Raw genomic sequence first — 19,339 nt, 5'->3', positions numbered from 1 at the left:
ATGGAAAACCATGTTCAGTGCTGAACTCCAATGTAACTCGCGGAATTATGCTGACAATAATGAAGGTTTTTCATTTAAACAAACAGTTTAAGTGTTTACATTTAAATTTGGAGTCTCCGTGGCTCAGGCGGCAGCGTGCCGGCCTTTCGCTGCTAGGTTCCGTGGTTCAAATTCTGGTCACTCCATGTGAGATTTGTGCTGGACAAAGCAGAGGCGGGACAGGTTTTCCCCCGGGTACTACGGAGGATAGGAATTGTGCCGGCTGCCGAAGCCTGTCACACTCCTCTGGGGCAATGATTAACGACTGACAGACGAATTAAATGATAGTGGGGAGTGTTGCTGGAATGAAAGATGACAGGGAAAACCGGCAGAGTCGTGCGGTGTCTGGATTAGCGTGGAATTGCATGCGAACACACTATTCTGCAGGACATAACAAACCCGTCTGGCTCTCCACAGCATACGAGTGATTATGAACGAGCAGTAGGACACTAGAATTTCAAACTACTCTTATGTTGTCTTCGTGATAACACTAAAATGGTTCATTTTTGCAGTTAATGTTTACCTGTCTAATATTATCGTTAATAGCCTGAGGGGAATAAGTTGAAATTTTATCATATTCATTTTCTACGTAGTATTCCCCGCCTGGCTACTCATTCATGCCAACCACCTAACAAAAATTTCTGGGGAGAGCACTGTGGGTATACAATACATATTAGTCCCATATATGACAAACCATGCCAAAAGATTCCTTACCAAAAACTGCTTATTTACCCCCCCCAAAATTTTTTTTTTAAAACACTACAATTCAGCTTTTGGTCAAATGTACCATCCTGCACATGCCGCAGCAACATAATTTCACCACTGTCTTTGATGTTTTCTTCAGCCCATTGAAGAGCTATGTTCAAAGCTTTCACTGCTTCCATTGTGCTTATGAACTTCCGTATGTTGTCATTGTTCCTCAATGTCACTGATCATTGACTTCCCAATGCCAAATTTTGCTCATGACAGTTCAGAGACTGGCTCCATGTTCGGCTGGTCAGTGTTATGGCCTTAGGGCTTTGGGCTCTATTCCCGGCACGGTCGTGAAATTTTAATAGTGAAGATTAAATCCTTTGGCTCGAGAACTTGGTTCTTATGCTGTCACACAGTACTAAATCCACCACACTAACATACAGCTGTACATAACAGATGACACCCACCCTTGTTAAGAATGCCTTTCAAAGACTGAACCAGGGTTATAATCACAATCAGCCAGTGGTCTCTTGATGTCTGCAACTTAGATAAGTGTTTAGTAGTATTTTCCACACACAACGTGAGCAGTGTTTTGCCAGTTTACTCTGGCGATATTTCGGTTGCCCTTATCCCCATAATCTGGTGGCCTTTCTCTTGGGCTCCATTCAAGAACAACCTTGGTCCATCTATCATCCTTTCTTCAGACTACATGTTCTGCCCACTGCTATTTCAATGTAGACACCCCGTTGATGTCACTAACCTTTGTAACTACTCTACTCATCATTACTCCAGCCCGTTGGACAAGACTTTCACATCCGCGGAACAACTGTTTGTTTACACGCTCGCGGCTTTCTCAGGAAGGATGTGTCAAGCGGTGGAGTGCTGCCAACCTCTGTACTTAGGAACTAATGAGTGAGTGGAGCTTCGATAACTGGTGGTGGTGATTAATGTTACACGATTGGTGAGAAGTTCTTGCCATGCCGACGTTAGGATAGGACCTGGACAAGACCAGTGATATAGGGACAAGTAAAGGGGATAATTCTCTAGGTTAGAAGCCGCGAAGCGGCCCTAGGCCTCTAGTTTAGTGTGGAAACATGACTAGTCTGGACTGGTTCTTGCCGTGCAGACGTTAGGATAGGACTTGGACAAGACCAATGGTCTGGAGTGGTTCTTGCCGTGCGGACGTTAGGATAGGATTGTACATTGCTTCCTTGCGCTTTTATTGTGCTGGGTTTGGTAACGAATTATGATTAACATTATTGATGGGAACGAGATTACGTGCCACTTTACATTGGCCTTGCGCTTTTATTGTGCTGGGTTTGGTAACGAATTATGATTAACATTATTGATGGGAACGAGATTACGTGCCACTTTACATTGGCCAATATGAATGCAAGTAGCTACTTCAGAAACTATTAAAAGTTCAGTGGTGTTCACGCAACATTAGTACCATGGTTACCACTTGAATCACCAATATCTACGTGCGGTATGACTGTCTCGCAGACGACTCATTGACGACGTGATCAAATGAAACAAAGCTGCTAACCACTCTACTTAGGAACTAGACCATCAGTGAGCAGGGGGTCTGGAGGCATAAGCCCCCAGGTTAAAGCTGCGAAGCTGCGTTAGATTTCTAATTACCTGAAGAAACACCACTGGTCTGCACTAGTTAGGCTAGGGCCTGGACAAGACCGTGCTTTTTTTTTTTTCCTCTTTGCGGGTTGACAACGCTATGTGCTTCTAATCACTAATGACAATGGCGTAACAACGCATTTTCGACACCCAATAGCACCCAATATCACATGTAAAACCCAATGGCAATGCGCGTAGCCATTGCAGCAATAGAAAATGATGTGCGCTACTCTCCATTAGGTTATAAAAGTAAATGTACTTCTTGAGGCAGGATAGTGGGTTCCTGGACATCGCAATGAACTCATCTCTCCTCTGAGACGCACTTCAAGCAAGATTTCATTAATTCCCACTTAGTTATAACATTAGAAATATGCTGTCTAACAGGCTGGAGTAATAACCTATTGTGAAGTAATACTGGGCAACATTGCAACAGGTAATGGACAGTTGCATGTAAGTATGGAAATATAAGGACATGGCAGATACTTACGAGCAAGGACATAGGAGCGCACAAATTATAGGCTACATATAATGTGGAAATTAGAAATGAACATAACACACAATTAAGCTCACAAAATTAGAGAATATTTTTGCACTTGCGAATATGAGTTACTCGGTGTAATGTTAAATACAGAAATGCAAAGATACTACGCATCCGACGAGATGTGGTCGCAGTGCACCCGCAGTGTCCACTGTTAAAATTATTAAATCTTCAAAGTGAAAAATGGTCGATTCATTCGTTGAAATGAAGGAAAATCGTACAAAACAGATTCTTATATCAAATGCTAACAAAACTATCCATGACAGTAATGAAGTAAAGTGTTACTTGCTTAATATACAAACTTTAACTTATGACGTTAAATAAATCAAGCTAAACAAATACATGCTACACGCATCTATTATTTTATTATGTAGGCAATATTTTATTGATTGCGAAGTATTCTAAAATAATATAAACTCACTCACCTCTTCCGCCCTGGGGTGTGCCATTTCTTCGATTACTGGAATAAAAAGTTTAACGAACAAGTTAAAACGAATTCAGCACGGTATCTTGCCTTCCACGATTGAACATGGAACAAAGGTTTGGTTTGCACAGGTTCAGATGTTGCCAACTGCTGCCAACTACCAGGCAGCGGTTCACGAATTTTCTTTTGTTATTCTAAGCGCTCCGTAATGCAGACATACCATTTCGTTTTTCCAGAAGATTCCAATCAAGGAAAATGTTAACAAAAAGATAGGTCTAGGTCACTCACTTGCAAAATACAGCCTATGGAGTACACAGTGCAGTAATGCACTCTCTTTGCAGTAGTGTTAAATCTACCTTAGAGCTAGGTCCTTTCGTTGTTATATCCGTTTTAAACAGTTTATCGGGAAATATTAATTAAAACTCATCGTAACAATTGTAGTCATTACGTAAATTATTTGTTTACTCCCTGAAGCTAAACAGCATAGAGCTTACAATTGGTTTTAAAAAACTCATCGTATTATATCGTAGGCAACGTATTATATAATTACAGCCGTGATAGGCCTATTAATAATACTGTCATGTCATCTCCTAGCGTATGCAAATACATGACGAGTCGGATGCAACCAGAGGTTATTATGATAAATGTAAAACTTGCTTTAATACACAATTTTCATATACCTTGACAGGAATAAATAGTCACCTCATCGTCCTAGATTCATGCAGGGAAATGATTGAGCAATGAACCTAATTAACGACATACATGTTTTCAATATCGTGAGAGGAGTACAAATATTCTATCTCCCGAGCAAATCTTTCGGTTTGCTGACAAGGAAGTTACGTAAGTGTAATGAAGGATGCCGTATTATGCCAGGAAAACGTTCAAAACTTGTACTGCTACTTATTTTCATTTCAGTAATGTCATCGCAAGTGAAAGACGAACCTGCTGTCAGCAGCATTCATGCTGGACTAATTGAAGAGATACACAATATACCTATGTCTGTCCTGATACGCCCTTTTCCACCTGAGGTCAATGAAGAAAAAGTCCGAAGTCTTATGAAAACGTTAGAGGTAAGAATGATAACGTCCAGGTGATGTTCATGTATCCAGTGTTTAAGGTTAAAACGTCAAACAATTATTTTCCCGTATGTTTAACGAACTGGTAAAACGAGAGCTCACTAGGCATATATTGAACTCGCAAACCGGGCAGCCATCGCTCGCGTGGATTTCGTAATTGGATAAAAGTAATCGTTCCTTGGTACTGTGCTAAAACATTATCTGAAAATCCCTAAAGTATAAAAACTCGCCGACAAAATGAGTTGCATTTACCGCAGAAAGTATTTGTAAACTACGTTTGTGGTATTGCCTTTTGGGGCAAGGATGGCCATGTGACATGGAACTGTACATGTGAGAAACAGTCTTCTCTCAAGTCAAAAAAAAAAAAAAAAAAAAAAAAAAAATCCTTTATTTTTAATGGACATTCCAAATACCTATTCTCACTTCTGTAACATCTTCAGTTTTTGAGATATAAGTATCCCCATAAAAAATACTTCAACCCCTTTATCAGTTTTCCTAGGGTTGCCATAAGGTTCAGGATAAAATTCAGGACACCAACATCGACAAGTTCCAAACATAGGTGCCGACTTCACGGGAGCACTTGCCCCCATACATATAGTAGTACGGGAACACAATTGTGTTTTTGCTCCAGTAAAAATATTGGATAAAATCAACCCTGCCCCCCCCCCCGTGCTGAAGACAAAATGTTGGCGCCTGTGGTTCCAACAAATGCATTTGGTTAAATCCTTGTGAACTGTGAGCCTCTGTGGCGCAGGCGGCAGTGTGCCAGCCTCTCACCGCTGGGTTCCGTGGTTTAAATCCCGGTCACTCCATGTGAGGTTTGTGCTAGACAAAGTCGAGGCAGGAAGGGTTTTTCTCCGGGTACTCCAGTTTTCCCTGCCATGTTTCATTCCAGCAGCACTCTCTAATATCATTTCATTTCATCTGTCATTCATTAGTCTTTGCCCCAGTGGAGTGCGACAAGCTTCGGCAGTCGGCACAATTCCTATCCTTGCTGCTAGATGGGGGTCTTCATTCCATTCCAGACCCAATTGAATGACTGAAAACAGGCTGTGGATTTTCATGTGAACTGTCCCATCCATCACCAAAAGACACACTTGTTATATGATGTTAATGTTAATATTCAAATAGAGAAATAACAAAAAAATTCATACTTTAAGTAAAATACCTACCTTACAGACCACTCCAAAATGAAATAATATTCAATATAATATTAAAGATTTTTAAGCAGATGGGACATTCCCTTTCTAAAGCATTTGAGCAGAATTTTAAATAATTTGCTCCAATTTTCAAAATTCAGGAGAGTTGGGGATTTTTAAAAATTCAGTCAAGACGTCTGGACACATGTTCAAATTCAGGACAATCCCGCTTTTTCAGGACATGTGGCAACCCAAGTTTTCCCACCCCCACCTAAGTGGATTTTCCAGAAAAATAGATGTTTCTTTATTTTTAAAGGAGATTAAAATACCAGTTTCGATGTCTGTAACATCTTCAGTTTTTGAGATATAGGCGTCCTCGTAAGAAATAATTCAACTCTTTTTTCACTTCTTTTCACTCCCGTTAAGTGCCTTTTCGAAAAACAAAAAAGAAAATACATGTTCCTGTATTTTTAAAGGACTTTCCAAATACCACGTTTCACATCTATAACATATGTTTTTGACATATGTTGTACATATACCGGTAGTCATTTTAAAAATTCACCCTCTTTTTCAATTGTTTTAACCTCAAGTGGATTTTCCAGAAACAAAAAATATGTGCTTCTTTATTTTTAAAGACCACAAATACCAGTTTTCACATCTGTAAAACCTTCAGTTTTAGATATATATAAAAGCATCCTCATAAAAAAAAATTCAATTTCCCCCCTCCCCCGCCCCTTATGTTGCTGTTCCCCCAAAAAAGCACATTTCTTTATGTTTAAAGGACATTCCAAATACAAATGTTCACGTCTGTAATGTCTTCAGTTTTTGAGATAAGTATCCTCATAGAAATAATTCTACTAATTTTTCAACCCCCCTCCCCATTAAGTTGATTTTCCCCCTAAAAGGTGATGTTTCTTTATTTATAAAGGAGCTCCCAAATACCAGTTATCACGACTGTAATATCTTCACTTTTGAGATATATGTATCCTTATAAAAATAATTCAACTCCTCCTTCACAACATACCAAGATCCCCCCCCCGCCTTTCCAAAATGTGTGTTTCTTGATTTTTAAAGAAGATTCCAAATACCAATTTTCACGTTTGCAGCATCTTTAGTTTTTGAAATATAAGTAACCACATACAAAGAATTCGTCTAATTTTTAAACATTTTCACTCTCCCCCCGCCCTTAAGTGGATTTTCTGAAAACAAAATAATACATAGGCCTATTTCTTTAGTTTTAGAGGAGACTCCAAACACCAGTTTTCACGTCTGTAACATCTTCACTTTTTGAGATATCAGTATCCTAATAAAAAGAATTCAACTCCCTTTTCAGTCCCCCCCCCCCCCTCCTTAAGTGTTTTTTTCTGAAAAAAAAATATAGGCCTATCTTTTTGAAAAAGATTAAAGATTATTTTTCTTTTATATATAGGTATATTATATTCTTCTTCAAAGTACCATATCACATCCTCCTGATGTTGTCGATCATTTTGGCGATGTTGTGCGATTTTGTGCTAAATGGAAAAGTCTTTCAGCGCTGTGAATTCATCCCCGTTTTTACCCACTTGGCGAAAAAATATCCAAAAATCCTCCCTTAGTGAAAACCTGCATTCTAATATAAACGTATCCCCAAAATTTTGTTTCTTTATGTCCAGTAATTTTTGCTCGGTGATGATGAATCAGTCAGGATGTGTTATTTTTCTTTTATATATAGATATATTATATTCTTCTTCAAAGTACCATATCAGATCCTCCTGATGTTGTCGATCATTTTGGCGATGTTGTGCGATTTTGTGCTAAATGGAAAAGTCTTTCAGCGCTGTGAATTGCGGTCCATTATTTGGTGTTTCCAAGCTACGATGTTCACCTTCTCCCAATACCTCTTCGACCCTGTATTTTGCTGTCACTATGTTGAGAATAGATCTACTAAATAAGATGTACAATATTATAGGGAAGGATCCACCTTTCAATACTCCGTAGTAAGTTGAACTAAAAAGTAGTTACAACCTGTTTATTGGGACCGGTTTCAACACATTTCAAGTGTCATCATCAGCCAATTAGCGACGATCTTAAAACAACTAATATATTGAACACAGGCAAAAAATTAACATTGTATCATATCGTAGCAATTCAGTTAATGTTCAAAACACAATAATCACAGTCAAGAGAGTAAACAGAACATCACTATCTTGCGCCGAAAACAAATATAGTGCATACTTGACCTGATTATGAACTTCAACCCTTCGTGGCCCTTGTCTCCCTTTGGCCGATATCTTCATTTTTCGAAGTGTCGGACCCCTTCCATTTTTTCTCTCTGATTAGTGTTATATAGAGGATGGTTGCCTAGTTGTAGGCCTACTTCCTCTTAAAACAATAATCACCACCACCACCACCTCTTACCAAAATGATTGTCGTTCGAATCCTGGTCAATGCAAGCAGGATCTTCAAAATTAATTGTCACATCCCATAGATTCAGATTCGACGTGAAACTGTAAGTCCCATGGCTTCTCACTTACGATAAAGTCTCATAATACTCCAGGCTTGCATTTGCTTAAAAATAACTTTCTCATAATAGAAGTGGTGGTACGTTAGTGATAGTAGTCTTATGATTCTCCTTAAATCACTACACTTTGGCCTCCATTAGCTATTCAACAATTAATCTTGTATGCCCTCACCCATACGCTTTAATTGAAAAGTAAACTAGCACGCTTTCTCCATGGGCTTGCTGCCTTCAGATTCCTTATATCTAATTAACCAAAATTAAATTATTATTATTATTATTCTGTCTTTAGTGGTTTGTAGTGTGGGTTACTGTAGTCACATCCTAGTTTGTGAACCATGGGCAACAGCTGAGTGCCTAATTAGTGGTCCTGAGAGTCGGGATACCAGTTGCTATGGAATGGAAGAGAGCATCTCAGACATATTGTGAGGTATGGCCCTCCTTTTGCTCAGTTGGCTAGGAATGTACAATCCACCAGTGATCCCTAACCCATTGGAGGAGAGATCCTCACTAAGACAATGTGTAAGTAAGGGTAGCATCTTCAGAGAATTTTCACCGAGTATGCTCAGAACATTTGCTATTTTGCTTTACGTGGCACCGACACAGATAGGTCTTATGGCGACGATGGAATAGGAAAGGCCTAGGAATGGGAACGAAGCAGCCGTGGCCTTAATTAAGGTACAGCCCCAGCATTTGCCTGGTGTGAAAATGGGAAACCACGGAAAACCATCTTCAGGGCTGCCAACCGTAGGATTCGAACCCACCATCTCCCGGACGCAAGCTCACAGCTGTGCGCTCCTAACCGCACAGCCAACTCGCCCGGTCTCAGAACATTTTAAGCAAGAGTCGGGCCTATGGGAGTAATGGAGTCCCACTCCCATTTGATAGGCGAGGGACTCCGTGAAAATAACGTGGTGAATGAAATGAAATTTTTTACAATTTGCTTTATGTCGCACCGACACTGATAGGTTTTATAGCATGAATGGAATAGGAAAGGGCTAGGAGTGGGAAGGAAGCGACCGTGGCCTTAATTAAGGGCTGCCAACAGTGGGTCTTGAACCCACTAACTTCCGAATGCAAGCTCATAGTTGCGCATCCCTAACTGCACGGCCAACTCACTCGGTGAAATGGAGTTTGATCGGGATCTATCGAGATATCGAGTTTTTGAGATATATGTATCTTTATGTCCAGTCATTTTTGCTCAGCGATGATGAATCAGTCAGTCAGTCAGTGCATGTTCTTTTATATATATATAGATATATATTTTCTTCAAAGAACCATATCACATCCCCCCTGACGTTGATCATTTTGGCGAATGTTGCGCGTCCCTAACTGCACAGCCAACTCACTCGGTGAAGTGGAATTTGATCGGGGTCTATTGATATTAATGGGGTTTATGGAAGAAAGAAAGTAGAACTGGCTGAGTCAGCAAGGAGGATGCATCTCGGTGTGTTAAGAGTAACCTAAATTATATTTGGGTAAGGTGATATAATGAAGAAGCGATAGGTGATTATCAAGTGTAATTGACAGGTGTTAAAAAGGGAAGGGAGAGTGTGGGGTAGGGCTGTTCATCCGGGATACTATTCCACTCAATATAATTTCAGACAGGCACGTAAATGAGTGAATGATGTGGGTAGATTTGGCAGTTGGAAGAGTTAGGATGAGAATTGTCTGTGTATTCACCATGTGAGGGTGCAGATGAGGATGTAGGTGACAAGTTTTATGAAGCATTTTTTGACATCTTGTCAGGGTCAACAACAAGGATAGGATAGTGATAAGGGGTAATTTCAATGCAAGAGTTGGAAATACAACTGTAGGATATGAAAGGGTGATTGGTAAATGAGGGAAAGATATGGAATAATAGGAATGGGAAGTGTTTGCTGAACTTCTGTGCTCGTATGGGTTTAACTGTTACAAACACATTCTTCAACCGCTACACATGGGAGGGTAGGGGCACCAGATCTCTAATAGACTATATCTTAACCGAATGTGAATTCAAGAAATCTGTTGGGAATGTGTGAATTTTACGGGAAATTTTTAATAAAATAGACCACTATATGATCTGTAGTGAACTAAGTATCTCTAGGTCTAGGATAGAGAAAATGAAATTGTCTGCAGACAAATAAGGGTAGAAAATCTCCAGGACGAGGAAATTATACAGAAGTACTTGGATACGATTAGTGAAAAATTCCAAGCATGGGACAGTAAGCAGGTTCAGGATATAGAAAGAGAATAGGTAGCATACAGGGATGCTGCAGTAGAAACAGCAAGGAAATGCTTAGGAACAACTATGTGTAAAGATGGGAAGAAATTAACACCTTGGTGGAATGATGAAGTGAGAGCAGCTTGTAAACGTAAAAAGATGATGTATCAGAAATAACTCCAAATAAGGACTGATGCAGACACAGAATTGTACGTAGATGAAAGAAATGGGGCGAAACAAATAGTTGTTGAATCCAAGAAGATGCCGTGGGAAGATTTTGGTAATAACCTTCAAAGGCTGGGTCACACAGCAGGGAAACCTTTCTGGACAATAATAAAGAATCACAGAAAGAGAGGAAAAAAAAAAAGGACATGAATAGTATGCTGGGTAAATCAGATGAACTCATAATAGATCCCAGAGAATCACTGAAGAGGTGGAAAAAGATATTTTTAAAATCTTCTCAATGTAAAAGGAAATCTTCCTGGTGATGTCGTGAAAAACCAAGCTCATGGGAGGATGACTGGTTAAATTACGCTTGGGGAAGTGAAAAGAATGGTAAATAAACTTCATTGTCATAAAGCAGCAGGAATAGATGAAAATTAGACCTGAAATGGTGATTTATAATAGGAAGACAGGGATGAAATGGCTTTATAAAGTAATAAGATTAGCATGAAGTGATTAGACAAGCAAGAGAACAGGAAGGATTGCAACAACTATTGAGGTATCCCATTGATCAGTATACCAGGCAAAGTGTTCACTGGCATCTTGGAAGGGTGGGTGGATCAGTGGTTGAGAGGAAGGTGGATGAAAACCAGTGTGGATTCAGACCACAGAGGGGCTATTAGGATCCGATTTTCAGTATGCGCCAGGTAGTTCAAAAATGCTACAAGATGAATAGACAGTTATGTTTTGCATCTAGAGAAGGCATATAACAGTACCGAGGGAAAAGATGTTGCGTACTGGGAGATTATGGGATTAAGGGTAGATTATTGAACTCAAAGGCATTTATATTGACAATTGAGCTACAATGAGAACTGATGGTAGAATGAGTTCTTGGTTCAAGGTATAGTACTTATAGGGGTTACACAAGGCTGTAATCTTTCACTTTTGTTGTTCATAGTTTACATGGATCATCTGCTGGAAGGTATAAAGTGGCGAGGAGGGATGCAGTTGGGTGGAAATGTAGTAAGCAGTCTGGCGTATGCTGACGACTTGGTCTTAATGGCAGATTGTGCTGAAAGCCTACAGTCTACTATCTTAGAACTTGAAAACAGGTGCAATGAGTATAGAATGAAAATTAGTCTTTCCAAGGCTAAATAGATGTTACTAGGTAAGAAATACAAGATAAATGAATGTCAGATTGGGGATTAAAAAACTGGAACTTGTAGAATATTTCAAGTATTTAGAATGTGTGTTCTCCCAGGATGGTAATATAGTAAGTGAGATTGAATCAAGGTGCAGTCAAGGTAATGCAGTGAGCTTGTAGTTGCAATGAACAGTATTCTTGAAGATGGAATTCAGCTCATGGATGAAACTATCTTTACATCGGTTTGTTTTCAGACCAACTTTGCTTTACGGGAGTGAAAGCTGGGTGAACTCAGGATATCTTATTCATAAGTTAGAAGTAATAAGATTAAAAGTTGACCCCATGCTACCCAATATTCACCACATTCAGCTATACACGGAATGCGCAGTTTGTGTACTTCTCATGGACGTGGTTGGGCAGTCCACAAGGCTGCCAATCTCTTTAGTTAGGAACTAAGATAAGCACTCATTCGAAGGGGAATTAAAACTTTTTTCCCGTACCACATGGACAGTATGCGCCAGAGCCATAGATAAAATCCTCTCGAAGGGAATGACCTGAAGGGGCTACTGTTCTCATGACAGAGATTGGCTTAGGGCGATAGCTGCATGTCTGTTTATTTGTGCTTTTATTCTGCCAGGGTTGGTAACTGAATTATCATCATTGACAGGAATGACGTCGCATCCCATTTTATGTTGGCCAGTAGGAATGAAAGTAGCTACTTCAGCAATGGAGAATGGTGAGTGCTCTTTATTAGGTTATAAAAGTAAATTTACTTTTTGGGGCAGGCTGGTAGGCTCATAGACATTTCAATGAACACATCTCTCCTCTGAAAGGAATGCCAAGTAAGATTTGGACTTCCTTATAATGTTACATACCTTGGGTAGCATGTTGTCAACTTTTGTTGTAACAAACATGAAAGTAGCGAGAATGATTGCTGGTACAAACATGTGGAAATAATGGCAGGACGGTACTCAGAATGAGGAGATAAAGGACAAGTTTGGGATGAACTTGATGGATAAAGCTGAATGCATAAACCGGCTTCAGTGTTGGGTTCATGTGAGGTGAATGGAGGAGAATAGTGGATTCTGTTATGGAGGGTAAGAGAATTAGAGGAAGACCAAGATAAGGATGGTTAGACTCAGTTTCTAATGATTTTAAATTACCGGTAAGAGTTATAGAACTAAACAACACCACAGAACTAGTTACAAATAGAGGATTGTGGTGGCATTTCATGAATTCACAGAAGCTTGCAGACTGAATGCTGAAAGACATAACAGTCTATAATGAAGATGTATGATGTACGTATTCTATCTTTAAAGGAATTATTGGGCTGTATCTCATGGTAACACTTGTCTAAAGGAAGCTATCTTTTGAAGATTTTCTCTTTCTTTTGTCATAATTACATAAAGTACTTGTTTATATATATATAATTTGCTGGGGCCTTCTTTAGAGCCCAAATTTCCCTCATTCTTTTTGAGTGGGCCTGCTTACGCTCCTCTGTCCAAGGGGCACCGTGTCTTCTCTTTGGTTGCTCGTCTCAGTTTAGCCCGTTCGTCAATATTTTCTTGCGGAAGAGATCTCTGTTAAGGGCGTTTTCAGCTGAGATATGTAGCATTTGCAGGTCTTCTTTGGTATTTCTAAGCCAGGGAATTGTGGTTTTGAGGTTTGAATAAAAAAAGTGAAAGATTTCATTGGTTAACTTTCTTCCATCCATTCTTTTCAGATGACCGTAAAATCGTGCACGTCCTTTTCTGATTGTGTCGGTAATTTTCTCTATTTTGCTGTAGACTTCCTCGTTGGATCTCTTTTGATGAATTCCATTTCTGTACTTTGATCCCAAGATTCCTCTCTCAATTTTGCGTTCTTTTTTCTCCAGTTCTTCAAGGAGTCCTTTGTTGGCATTTAGAGACAGGGTTTTGGCTGCATATAGAACTACTGGCTTCAGAACTGTTTCATAGTGACGTATCTTGGTGTTTTGGGAAAGGCATTTTTTGTTGCAGATTGTGCGGGATGTTTGGTAGGCTATTTCCACTTTGCATACTCACTACTGAAGTGCTTCTTTGTCCAGACCATTTTTCATGATGATCTCACCCAGGTATTTGAATTTGTCTACTCGGGTGATGTCCCCGTATTTTGTATGGAGTTTTGGTGGAGCCTCTTTGATGTTAGTCATTACTTCTGTTTTCTCAAAACGATATCTGCAGACCAGTTTGTTCGGCAATTTCCTTTAAAATTTCAACTTGAGCTCTAGCGGTTTCTATGTCATTTGAGAGAACAGCAATATCATCGGCAAATGCTAAGCATGTGATAAAATTCATTTTTGGGTCCGTATTGAAAATATTTGTATTTAATAACACTTGTATGTTTTAATATTCATCCACCTATTCAATACAATATAATTTTTTTTTTAATTAGGACATTGTCCTTATTAAAATTGTTGACATGAAATTAGTATATTAGATGGTACATGTTTCGCCCATCAATAGTGGGCATCATCAGCCATATTTTCCACCTTAGAATAGATCAGGTACCTGATTGGAAATAATCTATGAATGCTGTTAAAAACTATGTCGTATAAAATATATTTGAGATTGTTAAACAACTACTACAATATAAAATGTAGTATACTGTTATTTGACAATATTAGTGATAATATTGGAGTCTAAAATATGGCAGTTGTTTAAGGATTACGACATAATAAAAGATATTGCAATGAAGATAAAAATCAGAAAATACATTCCATTTAGTTGTCAAATGGCATATTGTTAAATTTTTTTTTTGTCAGACTGTTTACGTGTTAAAAAAAATTTCAAGCCATTTATTTTGATTTCCTACACTCTCATTCCTTTGCTGAACGCCTTTTAGCAGTATTAACTGTTCCCACAGAATTATATTGTTATAGCTACTTATAACACAACTACTTGCCATATAGCACTCTTCCTCTATTATACATACTTTAAGAAGATTACAGAATTTTCCAAAAAAAAGTCTTTGCTTCACCAGACTATTAATGCTACAATTTGATTTCTTATACCCTCAACCCTTTACAGGACATCTTTTAACGAAATTAACTCTTCTTTATGTCAACCAATTTCAACATTAATAAAGAGGTAAGTGATTTTACACACTTCAATTTCTCTTTAAACTCTCCTTTCGTTCAAATTCAGTATACAATTTGTTACCAATTTTTAAACAAAGACATTCAAGAAAGTGTATAAATTTACGACTATTTGTATATTAGACTATATTAATGCTTCATTTTAAGAATATCATAACTATTGTCAACCATTTCGCTCACCATTTGAAGCATATTTCCAACATCATCTTCACATTCATATGTAATTTAATTACAATGAGGTACCTGATTAGTTATCTTTCAGATTGAGATTAAGGCTGAAGATGCCCTTAATTAAGGGGCAAAACATGTCCCTATAATTTTATTTACAGATTTAATTCTTTATTAAAATCTCTTTTTATGTATTGAATAGGTGGAATAACTAAACTTTAATATTTATTTGACTTCATATACAACTTAGTCAAGCATTTCATCCCTTTACTCCCAAGTCTTCCAAGCCCAATGTTTGCAACATTTTCGTAACACTAATCCTTGGTTGGAAATCAGTCGCCCAGAACAAATCGTGCTGCTTTCCTTTGGATTTTTTCAGTTCTCATATCAAGTAGTCCTAGTGTGGGTTCCATACACTGGAACCATACTCTAATTGGGGTCTTACCAGAGACTTACACGCCTTCTCCTTTACATCCTTACTTCAACCCCTAAATACCTTCGTAACCATGAGAAGAGATCTGTGACCTTTCTTTACAACCTCATCAGTGTGATTATCCCAATGAAGATTATTCCACGAGGCAAGTTGGCCGTACGGTTAGGGGCGTGCAGCTGTGAGCTTGTATCCGGGAGATAGTGGGTTCAAGCCCCACTGTCGGTAGCCCTGAAGAGGGTTTTCTGTGATTTCCCATTTTCAACCAGGCAAATGCTAATGCTTAATTAAGGCCACAGCCCCTTTCTTCTCACTCCTATACCTTTCCTATCCTATCGTCGCCATAAGACCTATCTGTGTCAGTGTGGCATAAGGCAAAACTGCAACAAGAAAAGAAAGAAAACAGAAGAATATTCCATATATTAAAACCTAGCTACTTACATTGATGCCCCTGACGTACTATCACACTGTCAACATAGTAATTAAAACTGAGAGGACTCTTCCTTTTGCTGAAACTGACAACCTGACTTTTGATCCTGTTCACCATTATACCATTGTCCTGCCCATCTTACAACCATGTCTAGGTCTTTTTTTAGTTGCTCACAGTCCTGTAACTTATTTACTACTCTATACAGTAGAACATCATCCTCAAATAGCCTTATTTGTGATTACAGTTCTTTGCTCATATCATCTATATATATAAAATAATATGTCCTGACTGACTGATTCATCATCGCCAAGCCAAAACTACTGAACATAAAGAAATGAGATTCTGGGGATACATTTCTGTTAGGGTGTAGGTGCCCACTAAGGGAGGATTTTTGGATATTTCTTTGCTAAGGGTGTGAAAACAGGTGAATTTTTAAATGAGAATACCTATATCTCAAAAACTTACAAGTTTACAGACGTAAAAATTGGTATTCAGAATCTCCTTTAAAAATAAACACATACTTTTATTTTCTGGAAAATCCCATTAAGGGGGAGAAAAAAGGGGGAAAAGGGGTTGAATACCTTTTATGAGGATACTTATATCTCAAAAAGTGAAGATGTTACAGACATAAAAGTTGGTATTTGGAATCTCCCTTGAAAATAAAGAAACATGTATTTTCATGCTTTTGGAAAATCCCAATGAATAGGGGGTGAACAGGAGTGACAAACGGGGTGAATATGTAAAAAGACTATGTGCAAATTTTCTCAGACACAAAACATATTAGAGACTTGAAAATTAGTATTTGGAATCTCCTGTAAAAGTAAAGAAACATAGAAAATTTGTTTTTGGAAAATCCACTTAAGGGGAACTGAAAAAGGGGATGAATTTTAAAATGAGCATATTTACAGTATATAGAAAAAACTGAACGTTACAGACATAAAAATTGATATTTTTAATTTTTTAAATAAAAAAGGTATTTTTTATTTTCGGAAAATCACTAGGGGGGTGGTGTGAAAGAATTGAAAAACTACTTGAATTCTTTGTATGAAGATACTTATATGTCAAAACTAAAGATGTTGCAGACATAAAAATTGGTATTTGGAATCTCCTCTAAAATTAAAGAAACACATATTCTTTTGTTTTCGGAAAATACACTTAACCAGGGGTGGGGGGTTGAAAGAATTGAAAAAGTTGAATTATTTTTATGAAAATACATATTTCTAAAAATCTAAATATGTTAAAAACGTGGAAATTGGTATTTGGAATCTCCTTTAAAATAAAGAAATGTGCATTTGAGGGGGGGGGGTAATCAACTTGGTGGGGGGGATGAAAACAAAGTTGAATTCTTTTCATGAGGATACATATATCTCAAAAACTGAAGATGTTACAGTCATGGTAATTGGTATTTGGAAGCTCCTTTATAAATAAAGAAACACATATTTCTTTGTTTTCGGAAAATTCACTTTAGGGGAAGAGTGTGAAAGGAAGTGAAAAAATTGAATTCTTTTTATGGGGAAACTTATATCTCAAAAACTGAAGGTTACAAACGTGAAAATTGGTATTTGGAATCTCCTTTAAAAATAAGGAAACACGCCTTTTTTGGCTGGGGGAATCAACTTAACGGGTGAGGTTGGGGGGGTGGGCTGAAAAAGGAGTTGAATTATTTTTATGAGGATACTTATATCTTACAAACTTGAAGATGTTACAGATATGAAAATTTGTATTTTTAATCTTCTTTCAAAGTAAAGAAACATTTATTCTTTTGTCTTCCGAACTTCCACTTAAGCGGGGTGAATGAATTGAAAAATTAGTTGAATTCTTTGTATGAGGATACTTATATCTCAAAAACTAAAGATGTCACAGACATGAAAATTGGTATGTGGAATCGACTTTAAAAGTAAAGAAACACGCATTTGGTGGGGGGGGGGGGAGGAGGCAAATCAACTTGAGGGGAGAGGAGTGAAAGAGTAGTTCATTTCTTTTTATGAGGATACATGTATCTAAAACTGAAGATGATACAGTCATGATAATTGGTATTTGGAAGCTCCTTTAGAAATAAAGAAACATGTACTTTTTGTTTTCAGAAAATTCCCTTAAGAGGGGGAGGGTGAAAGGAAGTGGAAAAATTGGATTTTCTTAATGGAGAAACTTATATCTCAAAAACTGAAGGTTCCAGATGTGAAAATTGGTATTTGGAATCTCCTTTAATTTTTTCACCTTCAGTAACACCATTTACCAACAAGATGGTCTACCTATGGGCTCACCAGCCTCATGCATCCTAGCTGAAATATATCTTGATTTCTTGGAAAATACAAAAAAGAATAATAATAATAAGAAGAAGAAGAAGAATAACAATAATAATTTCTCAAACATCTTATTTTGGGCTAGATATGTCGATGACACTTTAGTTATTTTAAATGAAGAATCACCCAGTGCTGATTCCACACTTCTTCTTCTTAACAGCATTTACCCTAACATGAAATTTACCCTTGAATCTGAGCACAACGAAACCCTTAATTTTCTTGACTTAATTATTACCAGACATCCTTCTTCTTTAACTTACAAAATTTTCAGAAAATCAACCCAAACAGGAACCTCTATTCGGCAAGATTCTACACAGCCACAAGCACATAAACGAGCTTCCTATAACAGCCTAATAATGAATTAAGCTTGCAAAATTAAATGGCTTTAATAACTCTTTCATAAACCGTCTTATTAAGAAATAAAAACACCGCCCCAAAACCACATTAACAAAAGATAAAAGCAAACCCACTGCATTTTCCACCTTTACTTTCTCTCAAAACACTTATAAAATCACAAAAATTCTTAAAAAACACAACATGAAAATATTTTTTAGAACCAATAACAGAAGTCTTGATTTATGACACAACTCTAACTCAGTTAATAAATCTAATGTTTTTTCTAAATCTGGAGTATACAGATTCCAATGCAATAACTGTAGCTCTTCGTACAATGGACAGACAGGACGTAACTTTAATATCAGATACTCTGAAAACATATAAGACTCTAATCATAATTTCACGAGTATTGATAAAGACATAAAAAATACTTAAAGTTATTAACAAAGGCCCCCTTCTAAACACTACTGAAAATTGTTCTATTCACCTTAACTAATTACCGACATTTTCCACTTCCTATAACCCATCCACTGATCCACCTTAAACCACTACACCTCCTCATTTATTTCCCTATTTTTCCTTTATATTAAGCATTATTTTTCTACTTCAACTTTTCCTTTCCTTTTTACCTTCCTTCTTTGTTTCCCTTTCCTAATTAAACTATATTTTCAGATTTATACATTACGCTATTGCCTGCTGCCATTTCTTGATGGATACAGTACTTTTATATCCATCTCTTGGCACAGGCCAGAATAAAGTGTAGCTTTCACCAAAGTCCAAGTCTCATCCATGGCTGTGACAATATGGAAGCTGCTGGGGTATGGGTGGTGCTAAGTAATGACATTCAGAGCACGGCTAGTGCATCTGAGTGTTATGAAAGGTGTTGCTCATAGGGTCAATCATGCTGCAATAGCACTTTCTGACCCAGTGAGGAAAGCAATGGCAAACTACCTCACTCCTCGTCTTGCCTAGTACACCTCATTTTGGTGCTGCCATTGGTTTTTGCG

The 19,339-nt window shown here is 37.8% G+C and overlaps 2 protein-coding genes across 2 annotated transcripts in view; one reads left to right on the top strand and one right to left on the bottom strand.

Annotated features, from left to right (window-relative positions):
• The window catches only part of LOC136858069 (calcyclin-binding protein), an 85,580-nt gene extending 82,090 nt beyond the window's left edge, over positions 1 to 3,490 (bottom strand). Inside the window, exon 1 of the mRNA XM_067137322.2 lies at positions 3,328 to 3,490. Coding sequence (XP_066993423.1) covers positions 3,328 to 3,351 — 24 coding nt within the window. The 5' untranslated portion in view covers positions 3,352 to 3,490. The remainder of the gene's footprint in view (positions 1 to 3,327) is intronic.
• Positions 3,491 to 3,581: 91 nt separating this feature from the next.
• The window catches only part of Srx (Sulfiredoxin), a 28,315-nt gene continuing 12,557 nt past the window's right edge, over positions 3,582 to 19,339 (top strand). The window contains exon 1 of the mRNA XM_067137323.2: positions 3,582 to 4,396. Coding sequence (XP_066993424.2) covers positions 4,067 to 4,396 — 330 coding nt within the window. The 5' untranslated portion in view covers positions 3,582 to 4,066. The remainder of the gene's footprint in view (positions 4,397 to 19,339) is intronic.

Source organism: Anabrus simplex, chromosome 1 (genome assembly GCF_040414725.1).
Source record: "Anabrus simplex isolate iqAnaSimp1 chromosome 1, ASM4041472v1, whole genome shotgun sequence".
In the NCBI taxonomy this organism is placed as follows: domain Eukaryota; kingdom Metazoa; phylum Arthropoda; class Insecta; order Orthoptera; family Tettigoniidae; genus Anabrus; species Anabrus simplex.
Note: the sequence above shows the minus strand (reverse complement) of the source record. Positions and strands in the feature narration are given on the sequence as shown.